Consider the following 12,321-nt stretch of genomic DNA (forward strand, 5'->3'; position numbering starts at 1 on the left):
AGGATGATCACACGTGTCATCTCCTGATAAGGATAAAATCATAACTGAGTCAGGTATATTATGATAATTATCCTTAAAGACAATTATTCCATCAGGGCTGGACTAATTAAATAATTTAAGTGGACCAAGTTTGGGCCAATTAAGTAACTTAATTAAACATTGACCCATATTTAATGGGTTAATTTGTCAAAATTAAAGCCCACTAAAATTTTAGTGTCTACACACGTCTTGGCAAATGAACCACCACCACCATCTCCATCCTTAAAGCCACCACCAACACGACCATCGTCTCCATCACCGAGCTCCCATTATCGTCCAAAGGGTATCTCTCCCCCGCCATCATCGACGCCACCTCCGACAGTAACATACCCACTTCCAAATCCTACCAAATCAAATTTGGCATTTACAGTATACATATAGATATATGCATATGTATAAAAATGTATATTATATATATTTACATAGAGGTATAATGACTTTATAAGGGTAAATGTGTTATTTAAGAATTTTGATATTTTATAAATTAAATTAATAAAATATTAAAGGGTAATGTGAACTTTTTACGATTTATAGAGATTTTTGGATTCAATTTTTGACAAGGAAATGTCATTTTTAAAAAATAGGACAACTTGCATTTGTCTATACTTGTGTCAAACGGTGTTATTGTACTTTACGCCCCATTTATCGGTGAAATTGAAGCCATAAAGTTTTGCCTCACCTTGACGCTATCAGGTCAAGTGAGAGGCATTTTCTTTGCTTCCTCCGAAGAGGAGCTGGTGTTATTGTACTTTACGCCCCATTTATCGGTGAAATTGAAGCCAAAAAGTTTTGCCTCACCTTGACGCTATCAGGTCAAGTGAGAGGCATTTTCTTTGCTTCCTCCGAAGAGGAGCTGAGCTTTCTCAATCTTCTTCTTCAATGGCTAAACAACATGAAGAACAACTCCCACAAGTTCTGATCCTCCGACCACCACCGGTTTTCACACAATTTCAAGATGAATTCTCCAAAAAGTTCCAAATTCTCAAAGCTTGGGAATCTCCACTCTCCACCCAACTCTTCCTCACCACTCACGCCCAATCCGTCAAGGCCATTCTCTGCTCCGGCCAAAGTTCGGTCACCACCGACGTCCTCCGCCACCTCCCGGAGCTCCGGATCGTCGTTACCGCTAGTGCAGGGGTCAACCACATCGACCTGCCGGAGTGCCGGCGGCGGGGAATCGCCGTCACCAACGCCGGAGCTGTCTTCTCCGAAGACGTGGCTGACATCGCCGTCGGGCTGTTGATCGACGTACTGAGAAGAATCACCGCTGCTGACCGGTTCGTTCGCGGCGGACTTTGGCCTACTGTCAGCGACTATCCTCTTGGTTCCAAGGTCTTCCCTCAACAATATTCCTTACACGTGTCAAATTATTTATGATGTCACATTTTTGTCCAAGTCAAAACCTTTGTTTTTTTTAAAGTAAAAATTTAGGAGTACAAATAGTCAAATTATTAGTGTCACATGTTTTTCCATACTGTTAGTACCCTAAGTATTGCCACCAAGAAAAGTTTTACTTAGATATCTTGATTTTGTGGTTAAATATGGAAAAGTTCATAAATTTTATTATAAAGAGTGTTGTTGATAGCATTACTTTAATATATCATGGTTTAACAATAATTATGTAATTGTTACTAATAAAGTTACTTCAATACTTTATGTTAATCAAGCTACGAATTTCTGCTTTTTATTATTAAAAAAATAATAATAAAAATAAAAAATAACATTTGTCCCCATTGTTACCGACTCTGTCAATCATTGAAATGAACATCCAAAAAGAGAGAGGTCATATCCTTATGTAATACTAAGGATGCGTCGAAGATACATAACAACATCGTCAATATTTGTAACATTACTCTAATCACAATAATACACATACACGAGAAGAATGTACATGTGTGCATGTCTATCGTATATATGTGCACAAACATACATGTATCATTTAGGAAAAAGTACAATAACACTCCCTGAGATTTGGTATAAGGACAGACATATACAAATTATCTTATTTTTTGACGATGCCACCTGCTTAAGTTTGATAAAGTTGACAAAGATATCCCGACAATGATGAATTGACTTTATTATCCTTTGACACATTAAATTCTTAATTTAAACAATGCAACTTTTTTTTATTGACTTAAATACCCTTAGATCAAATAGGTGTAAATGGGTTACCGGGTACAACCCATATGAGAAACCCAATTTTTCTCTCCTCACTCTCTTCTATTTCCTTCCTCAAACCCTAACCCAAACAAGCCGCCATTGCCCCTCCCTCAAACCCACCACCATCGCCAACAATAAAGTTGTCGTCGTACACCTCTTTGCGAATGAACCACCACCACCATCTCTATCCCCAAAACCACCACCAACACCACTATCGTCTCCATCACCGAGCTCCCACTATCATCTAAAGGGTATCTCTCCCCCGCCATCACTGGCGCCACCTTCGACGGCAGTAGACCCACTTCCAAATCCGACCAAATCAAATTTGTGGTTTACAAATATATGCACATGTATACATATCACTTACCTCTTTCGAGGTTAGGTCTAATTACACATAGTACCCCTAACGTTTCAAATATTACACTAACCTCCCTTAAGATTAAGAAAAGCATACTTACTCTCACTCATAGTAATCAAACCCAGATTAAAAAAAATTTAGAGAGAGGAATATAAAATTAAAAAAAATTAAAATTAAAAGGGCTTTCTGGGATTTCATTGTGTGAAGAGCTTGAGGATCACAACATCCCCAAATGGGACTCTCCATCACTGGCGGCAAGCTGTTTTCATGTCCTTTCCCGATGAATTCCAGACATACTGGTAATCAAACAACAGTTAATGCATGCAATCAGTGGAAAACCATTACAAAAAATAATTTCTAAGAAGTAGATCAAGTCGAAGAAAATAGGAGAATAAGAAAAAAAAACAATTTACAGAAAATGTTTAGAGAAGAGGAGAATAAGAAGATCCATGCAAAAATTGAACTCACCGGAAAAGAGGTAGATCCAGTCGAAGAGGTCGCGCAGAGGTCGCTGTTGCTTAGAATCTGGTGAACGATAGTTGAAAGGTGTTGGATTGAGAGGTCGAGATTGGGAGGCGAGAGATTGAGAGGCGAGTGGAAGACAGAGGAGAAGAGTGTCACAGACTCACAGAGGCGAGAGGAGAAGACTAAAAAGAGTGAAAAGAAAAGGAGCGGCTGAAATGAGATTGGAATAATGAATAGGCGAGGCTGAGTTAGGGTTAGGTTAACATTAAAAGAATAATGAAAAAAGAAAGAAAAGAAAAAAAAAATACGGTATATTGTATAATATAAATATATAAATATATTATTTATTTAACGGTTCGGTTCGGATTGACTAACGGTTCGTATTGGCAACGGTTCAGTTCAGATCGGTTAACGGTTTGGATCGATTTTTTCAAGGTCCAATCCGTTAATCGAACCGCGAATACCGAATTGCAAATTTTCTAAACCATCACCGAACCATGAGATCTGAAAATCGAACTAAACCACACGGATCGAATTGATTCGAACCGGATTGACGAATTATTTGCTCACTCCTAATTTAAAAGGTATCTCTCCCCCGCCATCACTGGCACCACCTTCGACGACAGTAGACCCACTTCTAAATCCGACCAAATCAAATTTGTGGCTTACAGTATACATATGCATATGTATACATATCACTTACCTCCTCCGAGGTTAGGTCTAATTACACATAACACCCTTAACGTTTCAAATATTACACTAACCTCCCTTGATATTAGCTCTGTCTTTAACACTTTCCCCCTTCTCGCGAAGGGGTTAATGATAATTTTTAATGATATCAGCCATTTTTAAGCATGAAATGCCACATTTGACCTAAAAAAATTACAAAGACATTTACATCCCTATTTTTATTATTTAAAATTACTTATATACCCTAATTTTATATAACCTCCTCCTTCACCACCTACCTTAATCTTAGCCCTAGATTTAGACACCCATTAACCTCCTCAACAAACCCATCAACCATAAACCCTAGAATGAACATAAACCAAGGAACAATTTCAGAATAGCTCCGCGGCCCACTAGTAAATCCAGTCCTCGCCGTCGCCGTAAAAAATCCATGCATCACCGTCTGCTCAAAGCCCAACAGTTTGTCGCCGGTGTGTTTAAGTCATCTTTTTATCACCATGCGAGAACGAGTTGTAACCCAACTATCGCACTGTGAAACCACGGCGGGATTTACCCATCCATCTAACGAGTCAACAAACATGAAATCGTTCTTCAACTCTTCCGAGTCATAACCCGTTCTCAGACTCGGTAACTCAACTATCTCGCTCAACTCATTCAATGCCGAAAGTTCTTATATAAACGACGTCGATGACGGCGGCAAGGACGGTGGTGGCGGAGGGTTGAGGTGGTCCATTGACGCCGCCTTGGACATCACCTGGAGATTATGAGACGGGCCAGGGAAGCAACTCGGTGAGTTCGGGCCACCATTTCTGGGGTAGCGAAAGTTTCGAGCCAGATCCGTGAGTTCTTTCTAGGCTCGTGTATCTCGAATTTCAATTTGCCCCATGTTTACATTCAAACCCCTCTGTATATTCCATGTTTGCTCTCTCTCCCCTCTTGTTTCGTTTCTGATTTGGGCTCTTTTGGGTCTGAGTTTTGATTCAATTTAGATAGCCCAGATGATGATGAAGGCGAGTTTGGTGGTGGTGACGAGAACGAGTTGGTACTAGACTCGGTCTCTAGTGGATCACGCATTATGGATGGGGTAATCTGAACCCAGACCAATTTAACCTGACTAATTCAGTCATTCTTTGGCTGGAGAGAGAAGTATCAGATGAGTAGAAAATGAAAGAAATGTTGAATAAAGCGAAAAGAGAATAATCCAGTCATTCTTTGCCTAACCTCGAGAGAGGTTAGTGATTTTTTTTCTATTTTTATTTTATTTTATAATTTAAATTAATTAGGACTATCTGGACTCTTTATAATTTGCCTAACCTCGAGAGAGGTTAGTGATTCAATTTTTGACGAGGGTGTTATTGTACTTTACATCACCACCATCGTGGACCCCCACCCACCCACCCCGCCAATCTTTTTTAGTGAAATTAAAACCATAAAGTATTGCCCTACTTTACGCAATCGGGTCAAAGTGAGAGGCATTGTCTTTGTTCCCTCCGAAGAGGAGCTGAGCTTTCTCAATCTTCTTCATCAATGGCTAAACAACAAGAAGAACAACTCCCACAAGTTCTGATCCTCCGACCACCACTGGTTTTCACACAATTTCAAGATGAATTCTCCAAAAAGTTCCATATTCTCAAAGCTTGGGAGTCTCCACTCTCCACCCACCTCTTCCTTACCACTCACGCCCAATCCGTCAAGGCCATTCTCTGCTCCGGCCACAGTGCGGTCACCGACGACGTCCTCTGCCACCTCCCGGAGCTCCGGATCGTCGTTACCGAGAGTGCCGGGGTCAACCACATCGACCTGCCGGAGTGCCGGCGGCGGGGAATCGCCGTCACCAACGCCGGAGCTGTCTTCTCCGAAGACGTGGCTGACATCGCCGTCGGGCTGTTGATCGACGTACTGAGAAGAATCACCTCTGCTGATCGGTTCGTTCGCGGCGGATTTTGGCCTACTGTCGGCGACTATCCTCTTGGTTCCAAGGTCTTCCATCAACAATAGTCAAATTATTTATTGGGTCACATTTTTTTACTTTTTTTTTTTAAAACTTAAAAATTAAGGAGTACAAATAGTCAAATTATTAGTTTCACATGTTTTTCCAGGCCGTTAATATCCAGTAATGCAATCAAGAGAAGTTTCACTAGATATCTGGATGGAGAAATTCTTAAATCCTATTATAAAGAGTGTTGTTGATAGCATTACTTTAATATATCAAGGTTTAACAATAATTATATAATTGTTACTAATAAAGTTACTTCAATACTTTATGTTAATCAAGCTATGAATTTCTGTTTTTTATTATAAAAAAAAAATTAACATCTGTCCCAATTGTTACCGACTTTGTCAATCATTGAAATGAACATCCAAGAGGAGAGAGGTCATATCCTTACGTAAACTAACTGAGGGTGTGTCGAAGATGCACAACAAAATCATCAATATTTGTAGCATTACTCTGATCACAATAATACACAAGAAGACATGTACATGTCTATGGAATATTTGTGCACAAACATACATGTATCATATCAATCTGTATATCTCTAAAGAAAAATGATATATAATTCGACAGTCGGACAAATCCGACTTTAGTCGAATTGTTTGATTCGAGTTGGACTTGACGTTACGATGACATCAACATAATGACATTAGTGATGGAGCTGGCATCTTTCCGACGTCAGGCTTCAACCTCCCACACGCATAAAAACAGTCGGAGATGTCCGACTGCCAAGTCCCATATCGGGACTCATTCCTAAAATGCTAGTTTGGTCTCAATATGCCTTCCAAATAATTATGCATTACTACTATTAATTAAGCAAACTAATTTCTTTATGTTGGCATATTAAGTAGTAAATGTAGGCATGTAGATTTCATTGTAGTGACTAATTAGTGGAACATTTATTTTCCTCATTTGATGACGTGATGATGGTTGATGGTAATAGTTGGGAGGCAAACGAGTTGGGATTGTAGGATTGGGAAGCATTGGCTCAGAAGTTGCAAAAAGGCTTGAGGCCTTTGGCTGCATCATCTCATACAACTCGAGGAAGAAAAAACCCTCTCTCTCGTACCCCTACCACCCTAATGTCTGTGACCTTGCAGCTAACAACAATGTTCTTGTGATTTGTTGTGAACTAAATGATCAAACTCGCCACATGATCAACAAAGAAGTCATGTCAGCGTTGGGAAAAGATGGAGTCATTGTGAACATTGGACGCGGGGCTATCATCGACGAGAAGGAACTGGTTCGATGTTTGGTGCAAGGAGAGATTGGTGGTGCTGGCTTGGATGTGTTTGAGAATGAACCCAATGTTCCTAAAGAGCTCTTTGCACTGGACAATGTTGTGATGTTACCACATAGAGCTGCCTTCACAGAGGAAGCTTTCTACGACGCATTCCAGCTTGTGATGGGCAATTTAGAAGCTTTCTTCTCTAACAGACCTTTACTTTCTCCGGTCATCGATGAATGAATGAACTGAGTCAAGCTATCGTGAGTTAGCTTCCTCATCATGTTCCAAGTGTGTTTTAGCTAGCATATATTTGTTCTTGTGGAAGTCAATTACTGGCAGAAAGTATGTGCTTTTTTATTACAATCTCACCAGACAACATTGTTTTGTGGATTTAGCTACATTTCTTCTTCACTATTGAATGGGAAAAATAGTAGTTCAAAAACAGAGTTTAAAGAGTTTTAGCATATGAGGTTGCAGAGAATGGGTCCATATACCATGTACCCTTTAAATGATGTGATTAATTTCAAGTGTTGGTCTGATAAATCATTAGATCAAGACTTGAGTTTTATAAACTAACTCAACCTCAACAAAGGCCTTATGATATGGGTCAAAAAGGTTCATCCCCATTGCTAAGGGTCTAAAGACTATAGAATGATATTCCTGAAGGGCATTGAGTAGAGAGAGTCCACTAAAAGCTCGTTTGGCTTCTTTACAATTTAAAAGCGTTTTTATTTTTAAAAATTTTATTCAGATGTGTTTGATAATTATTAAAAGCGTTTTTAATAGTTACCAAATTTAGTTTAATAGAGCGTTTAAATTAAACTATAATTTGGAGCTTTTTAAACTGGGTTCGAAATAGAGGTTGAATATTTTAGGTAACTATTTTTCATTAGTCAATTATGTCATTTTTATTTTTTATAAAGAAAATTACAAGCATTCCTTAATAAAATTGTTATCATGAAATATAGTAACATGGTATTAAAGGATATAATTTTAAAATAAGCAATAAAAATGTTTAAAAAATTTTTGTTACAAAATAAATTAAAAAATAATTTAATTATAAAAATTTAATATTTTAATATGTCACCAATCAGATAATATGCTTTGGAAAAAGCTTGCCTTTGACCACATAAGTAGGACTCTCCTTCTTATATTGAGATGGAACAATAACAATATGACATGTGTCAAAAAAATTAAAAAATTAAACCTGAATCATCAGAATCTTTTCACGAGTCATCCAAATAGGAAAATGAATTTTTTTTTTTTTTCTTAGTTGAGTACTCACACACACATGCCTCCACAGAAGTTCAAACCCCTGACCTATCTTTGAGAAGTAGGGGTTTGGTACTGTTAAACCACTGGCATGTTGGTAATAGGAAGATGATTTTCTCTTATACGTGTGTAAGACCTAGTAACGGGCTCACCCTCTCTTTAACTCACGATCCTGTCTCTTCCCACCAACCCGCAACCGACCCCCACTACCTTCACTACTTGCCACCTCCTCCATTCTCAAACCCAAATCTTTTAAATCCAATATTTAGAGATGATTCAAGCTAACACATTCGTTGTCTGCTATCTATGTTGCAACCCCATTTCCAGAATGACTTAAGAGGGCGACCAATTAATAAATACGCATAGTGGCATCCAAAATTTTGAGATTTATCACCACCTGTTGCAATCTGAAGCCAAATTGATTTCCTTAAACTCCATTGATAATTGAAGTCTTACCAGTGTGGTTAATTTATCATGTTTTGGCTATTTGTTTAGCTTCTGCATAAGGAATATATATTCCTTTTGAATGATCCGTAAAAAGATCCAAACAATTTTTATTTATTATTTTAAATTTATTTTGACACATGTTATATTTTTATTGGTCCATGTCAGCATCAGAAATACATTCCTACGTATGCGGCTTGAAGCAAACATTGTTCATATGCTTTTTACTAATAGTAATTTTTAAGAAAAAAGCTTGCCTTAGACCGCATAAGCAGGATTCTCCTGCTTGAGTTCTTATTCCAATAGTAATTCCAAAGTTGCTCTAAAGTCTAAAGAAAGAACTTTCAAATAAGTTATTTCAAGAATAACTTTCTAAAAGCATCTCCAATGCAAAATACTATATTTTCATGTTAAATCTATATTTTGAGAGGAGGTACAGTGTCAAAATATTATATTTTTACAATTCTACTCCAATGGTGCATTTTATCCAAAATACTATTTTTTTGACATAGCAAATCGTTCCATATTTTGAGAGCCCATGGAATACCTTATTTTTATTTTAGTAATTTTTGACAATTTCAAAATATGAGAGGTCTTTTGAGAGTGCTCAATTGAGTGCCTTTTTGTTATATTTTGATTTTGAGACAAATTATGAGAGGTCTTATTTTCATCCACTTGGTATATTTGAAAATACATTTAAAAATCTCAAATTATGAAAAGTCTTTAAAGAAACTATTAAAATACTTTATTTTTATCCACTTATTATATTTTTAGTTTAAAAACCCACTTGAGAGAGGCCATTTGAGATGCTCTGATTTAAGTCTATGACTGACCCAAGGCTTACCTGTCCAAACCTTTTAATCTTCAAGAATGACCTTTGTGTTGAGAGTCTTCATCTTTTACTTTCATTGTCCTTTGACTTAAAAAATATCTTATAATTTAATCTATAACAATTTTCAAATGATATCCACATTGTTTACAATTCATCAACATATTTCTTGTCCCCAAGATTAAAATCTTTGAGTTAGAAATATTAATTTTCTACGTATACATAATTAATATGTATATGTATGTGGTGTGTACATGTATTTATACACCCTAAAATTGGGAGAAAAGTGTGCAGTCCTTTGCCCCAGATTCCCCCTCACAATCAAACCATGACAAAAATTGAATCAAATTCTCAAATATAATTTGATTGATGAATTATACTTCTTCAACACCGGATTGGTTCTCTTCTTCCTGCTTTCAAGTTTCAGTTCTGAGCTCTCAATCTTCATCAATGGCAACACAACTCCCTCAAGTCCTGGTCCTCCGTCCGTCACCGGTTTTCACACAATTTCAAGTGGAATTCTCCAACAAATTCCAACTTCTCAAAGCTTGGGAGTCTCCGCTCCCCACCCACCACTTTCTCACCACTCAGGCGCGCTCCGTCAAGGCCATCCTGTGCTCCGGCAACAGTCCGGTCACAGCCGACGTCCTCCGCCACCTCCCGGCGCTTCGGATAGTCGTCACGGCCAGCGCCGGGGTAAACCACATTGATCTGCCAGAGTGCCGGCGGCGGGGAATCGCCGTCACCAACGGCGGAACTGTATTATCCGAAGACGTGGCTGACATTGCCGTCGGGCTGTTGATCGACGTATTGAGAAGAATCACCGCTGCTGATCGGTTCGTTCGCGGCGGACTTTGGCCAACTGTCGGCGACTATCCTCTTGGTTCCAAGGTCTTCCCTAATCTATCACTCGTATGTACACACTACACACACAGTCACACACACACTAGACATATTTGCGTATTCATATTTCATAAAATGTTGTTTTATACGAAGGTTTAACAAATTTGATAATCATTGCAAAAATAAAAGATATATTTTTTTATGTTTTCTTCAAATATAAGTTTTTATTATTTTAATAATTTTTTAAAATATTTTTCGCTAAAAACTTTAAAAGATATATTGGTTTATGTTTTCTTCTACGCTATGTTTTCAATATTTTGAAAACTTATTTTATGTTTTTCGTGGAACATATTTTTTAAGAAATTTAAATGAATATAAATATAATGACATTACATAATTTCTCACAAATAATTAAATAAAATAAAAAGATGTTACATATTTTTTAACATTTAAATAAGATCCGTCCACAAGAGAGGATCCTGATTAGCTTTCGTGCACCACCATGTCATTGCAGATCCTTTGCTAGCGCACATTACGTAACTCATAGACAGTCATGATCACGTTTGAGTGGTCGTGAACGTCCACTGCAGAGGATCTAGACTTTGGCTAATCATTGTGAGTGTGTAGATTTCATTATATTAGCTAATTAATGTAACATTTGTTTTCCTCATTTGATGAAGTGGTGGTGGTTGATGATGATATTAGTTGGGAGGCAAACGAGTTGGGATTGTAGGATTGGGAAGCATTGGCTCACAAGTTGCGAAAAGGCTTGAGGCCTTTGGCTGCATCATCTCATACAACTCGAGGAAGAAGAAACCCTCTCTCTCATACCCCTACTACCCTAATGTCCGTGACCTTGCAGCTAACAACAATGTTGTTGTGATTTGTTGTGAACTAAATGATCAAACTCACCACATGATTAACAAAGAAGTCATGTCAGCATTGGGGAAAGATGGAGTCATTGTCAATGTCGGACGCGGGGCTATCATCGACGAGAAGGAACTGGTTCAATGTTTGGTGCAAGGAGAGATTGGTGGTGCTGGCTTGGATGTGTTTGAGAATGAACCCAATGTTCCTAAAGAGCTCTTTGCAATGGATAATGTGGTGATGTTACCACATAGAGCTGCCTTCACAGAGGAAGCTTTCTACGACGCATTCCAGCTTGTGATGGGCAATTTAGAAGCTTTCTTCTCTAACAGACCTTTACTTTCTCCGGTCATCGATGAATGAATGAACCGAGTCAAGCTAATCTTGAGTTAGCTTCCTGTTCTAATTGTATTTTAACCAGGTTCTATTTGTTCTTGTGGAAGTCAATTACTGGCAAAAAGTATGTGCTTTTTTATTAAAATCCCACCAGACAACCTCTGGTTGTTTTAACGATTTAGCTCCATTTTTGAAGTCAATTACTGGCAGAAAGTGTGCAACATCTGATTGTTTTATGAATTTAGCTACATTTTATCTTCGCTATTGAATGGGGAAAATATCAGTTCAAAAACAGAGTTTAAAGAGTATTAGTCCATATAACATGAAATCTTTCTACCATCAATTTCACTGCTGATCAGGTAAATCGAAATCAACTTCATTTCGGTGATTGAAATATGTTTACCTAAATAATTAAGAACAAAATAAGGTGAATCTTTTAAGTAGTCAATCACTAGGAAGAATAGCAACAAATATTCATGACAACCTGGTTATTAAGCCATTAACCTTGAGCTAAATATTCAGGGTGGTTAAGCATAGATTAGCCTGTTAGTATTGCTTTTTTTTATTATTATTATTTTTCTTCGGAAAGTAAAAGTATTGCTTATTTTTCGTTACATCTTAACCTTCACATGAAAATTTCCAAATATGAAGGCATCGATTTTGAAATTTTATATGAAGGCATTGAGTTCAAAAGCCTGCTTTCATCTATGTAACAGGGGTATAGGCAAGCAGAGGGTGTTTGCTCTCTAATTTAGTAGCCAAGTCATTGAAGAAGGAAGGAAAAAATAGAATGGCAG

General features: G+C 37.7%; 2 protein-coding genes across 3 annotated transcripts; both read left to right on the plus strand.

Moving 5' to 3' along the window:
* The first annotated feature begins 679 nt into the window (after positions 1-679).
* LOC132299073 (glyoxylate/hydroxypyruvate reductase HPR3-like) lies at positions 680-7,379 on the plus strand. Of its 2 annotated transcripts, none has more exons than XM_059795523.1 (2): positions 680-1,371; positions 6,649-7,379. In XM_059795523.1, the coding sequence occupies exons 1-2, from the start codon at positions 919-921 to the stop codon at positions 7,171-7,173; spliced, it is 978 nt and encodes a 325-aa protein (XP_059651506.1). In that variant the 5' UTR covers positions 680-918; the 3' UTR covers positions 7,174-7,379. The 2 variants fall into 2 exon arrangements, with proteins under 2 accessions (XP_059651506.1, XP_059651505.1); XM_059795522.1 differs by lacking the exon at positions 680-1,371 and adding an exon at positions 5,123-5,692.
* A 2,087-nt stretch (positions 7,380-9,466) lies between these two features.
* Positions 9,467-11,724, plus strand: LOC132299076 (glyoxylate/hydroxypyruvate reductase HPR3-like). The gene is made up of 2 exons (XM_059795525.1): positions 9,467-10,369; positions 11,027-11,724. The coding sequence occupies exons 1-2, from the start codon at positions 9,848-9,850 to the stop codon at positions 11,549-11,551; spliced, it is 1,047 nt and encodes a 348-aa protein (XP_059651508.1). The 5' UTR covers positions 9,467-9,847; the 3' UTR covers positions 11,552-11,724.
* The last annotated feature ends 597 nt before the right edge of the window (positions 11,725-12,321 follow it).

The sequence above is a fragment of the Cornus florida genome, unplaced genomic scaffold, assembly GCF_030987335.1.
Source record: "Cornus florida cultivar Cherokee Brave unplaced genomic scaffold, ASM3098733v1 CherokeeBrave_3.0.0_Hap2_Chr03, whole genome shotgun sequence".
Lineage (NCBI taxonomy): Eukaryota > Viridiplantae > Streptophyta > Magnoliopsida > Cornales > Cornaceae > Cornus > Cornus florida.

Bases quoted from the DNA above. Each gene is read 5' to 3' on its own strand.
- LOC132299073 (XM_059795523.1), top strand. From the start codon at position 919: ATGGCTAAACAACATGAAGAACAACTCCCACAAGTTCTGATCCTCCGA. The intron at 1,372-6,648 runs GTCTTCCCTCAA...TGATGGTAATAG, and splicing joins ACTATCCTCTTGGTTCCAAG to TTGGGAGGCAAACGAGTTGG.
- LOC132299076 (XM_059795525.1), top strand. From the start codon at position 9,848: ATGAATTATACTTCTTCAACACCGGATTGGTTCTCTTCTTCCTGCTTT. The intron at 10,370-11,026 runs GTCTTCCCTAAT...TGATGATATTAG, and splicing joins ACTATCCTCTTGGTTCCAAG to TTGGGAGGCAAACGAGTTGG.